The sequence below is a fragment of the Wasmannia auropunctata genome, unplaced genomic scaffold, assembly GCF_000956235.1.
Source record: "Wasmannia auropunctata unplaced genomic scaffold, wasmannia.A_1.0 LD336061.1, whole genome shotgun sequence".
In the NCBI taxonomy this organism is placed as follows: Eukaryota; Metazoa; Arthropoda; class Insecta; order Hymenoptera; family Formicidae; genus Wasmannia; species Wasmannia auropunctata.
In genome coordinates, this window is record NW_012026829.1 from 1,558,824 (window position 1) to 1,563,398 (window position 4,575).

General features: G+C 27.3%; 1 protein-coding gene across 1 annotated transcript; it reads right to left on the minus strand.

Moving 5' to 3' along the window:
• Positions 1-2,316: 2,316 nt before the first annotated feature.
• Positions 2,317-4,559, minus strand: LOC105450472 (17-beta-hydroxysteroid dehydrogenase 13-like; the record flags this gene model as incomplete). The annotated part of the gene is made up of 5 exons (XM_011690325.1): positions 2,317-2,455; positions 2,751-2,876; positions 3,450-3,570; positions 3,828-3,960; positions 4,383-4,559. Coding segments are annotated over 5 exons (627 nt in total), but the record flags the coding sequence as incomplete, so codon positions are not given.
• Positions 4,560-4,575: the final 16 nt, after the last annotated feature.

Below are 4,575 nucleotides of genomic sequence, written 5' to 3' on the forward strand. Positions count from 1 at the left end.
GTTAATATCCGATTTCACTATAGTTAAAAGTATAGTTTTAACAATTTTGCATGATAAGTCGAAAATCACGTGGAATAATTATAAATTTTGTTTTGTTCTGTAAGCGGGGGGGGGGATATGGGTTATCGCGGGGGAGGGAGGGATATGAGATATCGCGTGGAAAGTCGAAAATCTGTATAATTTCTTTTTTTGAAGAAATAACGTGCTTCTATGTTTTTAAAAAAGAATTTTAAATTTCTTCTTATTTGTTATAAAAAAAGGAATTTATTATCAATAGTGCCGACTTGGGAAAAATATTAAGGGGAGGTAGCAAGGCAAAAGCATTTCAAATAATGACCTTTTTTAAGCCATTAAAATCTTTTTTTTAATAGTCTTTAGAGAAGAGGTATGGAGGGAGGAGGGCAGAAGTATACAGAAATATGTAGATTATATATTTATTATACATATACATATAAAACAAAATACAAATAGAATATTTAGTACACAAAATCGAGAACAGTTTAATAATTTATTCGTAGTGTATCGTCTAGTCGATGTTTTCTCGCAGTTTTGAAATAGAAATTATTTGCAGTTGTTAAAAAATCTTTTATTAAAAGACAAAAAGATAAAAATTATTGGAAGAGGGCGTTGGCCTCTGAATAATTTTATTAGGGGAGTGAAAAATACTCTGTTCCCTTCCTCCCCCACCCCCAAGTCGGCGCCTGTATTTATTACACAGAATTATTATTTATTACAAGTAAGAAAAAAAAGAATGCGTTTCATCTGACTGCTTTCGCTATTCATAATTCGCTATCCACTGTTTTGTAGTAAGATACATTAAATTCTTTTCAGTCTATTCTGATGAAAGCTTAGTATTTAACTATAATCAGATTCAAAAAAGTATGCCAGTTCTTATTTCTAGTTGTTTTTAAAGCGAAAACAAGTATGAGGGGGTTTCCAGTTATGAAAAACTTCCTTTCATGGATAATAGATTGTATAATGATGCGACTCTGCTATATTGTGATAAATGCAGCGCGGAACAGGCGGTGCACAGATCAATGTCCTATTGTAGTTACATGAAAAAAATCTTTATTGTTTTCTATCTAGCATAAATAGAAATATTATTGTTCAAAATCCAAGTTTGTAACTCATCGCTAAATCTGCAAGATCTTATTGCATGAGAATAATAGTTTTAACTTTTTTCTCCGTATGACATAAAAAGAGATATAAATTATTATGCAAAGTTTGAATCTGTAATTAATAATTTGGAATTCTGCTGTCTAAGGAGAATATCATTAATTTTGTTGTTTATTCGACATGAATCGAGTTATTATAACAGAAGATTATTTATAACATTTATCATTTATAACTGCTCGAGAGTTAAATACAAAATAAAAAATATTGTCAAAAAATAAAACAAAATTTAACAATAAAAAACAGTTTCTCTAACATTGTGTTAATAATAAATCTTATGTAGAATTTTCTCAAAATCTTCTTTATAGAAATCCTTAGAAAAATTTATTATATAGATCTGTCAAAAACACAAACATGCACGCATACACGCGCGCGTGTGTGTTTATAGATATTATATATATATATCTTTGTTAAAAGACAAGATAAAGTCAAGGGAACATCGTATGTTCAATAGAATATTTAATACATTGTCGAAATTCTTGCTATAGAATTTCAAGTGCAAAAGAAGTAATAGCCTATCAACCAAGCCTGTGATAATATTTGTTTAATATGTTAAAGAATGACCGGAATTGTCAAAAAATTTAGAATATCACCACTAATTTCTATTGCAAATTAGAGTTTTGGGTGGAAAGAGTTAAAGATATTTAATAAGTTTTAAAATTACTAATTGTAAGCTTTTTGAAACATAGATTAATCCGAATTGAGATTTTATAAAATTATCTCGGCGAATCAAATCTTGCAAGCGCGTTTGCTTATCTAGAAAACATTTAATTTGTAAAGGGCTTTTGTGTTAATGATTATAAATCTAAACTGCAAGTCAATAAAATTATTAATATATTTATTAATACAATATTATAAAAGACAGAAATGTTTGATGCGTTCAAATACCGTCGCGGATTCCTTATATATCATTAATTTATTCGAACATAAAAAAAATTGAGAAAGCATTATCTCGTAACATATGCAGTAAATTTTTTTACTCATAACAAGTATTCATTTAAAAGAATTTGTACTCAAGAAAGTAATATAAGCTTTATATCAAATTAGGATTACTTGAAGTCAGACGGATTGAACATCAAAATATTATCTAATAAAATCAAATCAATACTTGTTGATTATAACAGCAATAAAAATAAGAACGGAATTATATTTTTGATATAATAATAAATTGTGTTATAAAATTATATTTCAAATTACATGTCTTGTTATTTTTTAATCATCTGGATCAACACGGAAATCGAGGAAGTCTATTATGCATTTGATCGCTTTATCGGGTAAAATTCTGAAATGAAAATTACATTTTTATGATACAAAAATAGTAAAAATCTAAGTGAATATTATTTTTAAATCCACAGTTTTGAAAAAAATTTATATGTAAAAGTTTATTAGACATAAAAATAATAAATATCTAAACTAATAATGATATTTTTATCAAAATACTAATCATAGTACAACAGTGTTTAGTATTAGTAATATATTTACAGTCTTTACAGAATTGTTCTGCGGCTTAATGTCATATATTTTAAAATACATTATATGTGTATTATAATTAAAGTTTTATTGGGATGATTACATACCTTAATACGTTAATAAGAGGCAGCCAAAATAAAGGTATGCTTTTATTTTCATAATTCTGTCTTTGCACATCAATTATTGTTGAAGCCACTTTTTGCGGTAAAAGTCCTCCCATTAACCATGGAAATCTATTTTGGTAAACATAAATTGTATCTTGTCTATAATAATTACTTTAATAACTGCTATAAATATTTTTATTAATTAAATAATTTTTTCATTATACAAAAAAAATCTATTACAAACAGAATTAAAAAGAGGCCAAACTAACGAGCACTTAAAAACAAGGAAGTTAGCATTTAATTATCCATAACTGACAAAAATAATGCAAAATATAAGATTTAGCGGTATATGTTTCAACTTTACTTAGTTTTCATCAGCGGTAACATGTTTAATATAAATTATTGACAGTCATATAAACATAATATAAAAGAACAAATAAAGGATTTAATATTAAGATACAAAATGTATAAGAGATAAGTGGACATGGTACGGTAAATTGAATTATCCTACTAACAAATGACCTAAATATCTTATTAATTAATTAATAACGTTATATTGTATAAAAAGATCGTTTACAATAAAATAAGATAATACTATTAAAATAAAAATCTGATTTTGTTAAATATGGCAATAAAAGAAATGAACTGAGCGTGTGATTTTTTGCAAAACATTGGTTACAAACTCTCCCGACTAACTTTTACCTAAACTTTGGCTTCTTTACTATTCCGGTGAGCACTAGGGCCGGATAAATAGTAGTGAATTTAACAGATGATTTTCCATTACTTAATGCACGTAATTCTTCAGATACAGCTTCCATCATTGCTACAATATATACATCAAAATATGTAAGAAAAGTGTACTTTATAATACGTATCATACGTTATCATACGTACATATTTTACTATTAGCATATTATTTCATATAGTTACGTATAGTAAATGTATATATATATTTTTTACATTAAATATATATATTTTTAATTTGTATGTGCATGTATGTATACACATATGTGCAATGTATACATATATTAATGTATTCATCTTCATTTGTATAAAATCGTCGAATATGAAATGAATTACTTCTGACTGCGCTTTTTGAAGGGCAATACGTCGTTCCATAAGGACCAAATCCATAACTTGCCACTATTGATGAAATTGCCACGACGTGACCGTGATTTTTTTCTATCATACTTGGCAAAAATGCTCGCAATGTCTGAAAATAATATTCACTTTGTAAACACCAATTTACAAAAGTTTAGTTATAATACATATACTCGTCCAAATTGCACAGTACATTTAAATTACAAGCGACAAGTAAAACAGTTATATTTATTTCCAAAAATGGTATTATAATAGTTGCGTTAACGGTTAGATTCTGTATCGAGGTTCTGTCTATGAAATTTCAACATGTGTCTTACAAGAAAACGAACATAAATGTCTTTTCAATTTTAACACATCATTTTAAGAATATACATTTAAAAAATTTAATTTTTTTTAAAGAGGCATTTTTTTCTCTTAACGTGCGTAAGAACATTTATAAAAACTTGTATATTATTTTAATTTATGTTACAATATATTCAAAGCGAAAAAGAACTCTCGGATCTGTTTTCTCTGTAAATTATATATTATACTTGCCCAGTAATGCGCTATCACGTTGACGTTTATGACTCGTGTAATTTCATCGAGACTTTGATTTAAAAGTGATTTAGCCGTTGCTATACCGGCGTTATTGACCAAGACAGTAACGTCACCCACTTCTTTTTTTACTTTTTCCGCTACCTTGAAAACTTCTTCCCTGTCTGCTACATTACATCTGTAAAACGCCACT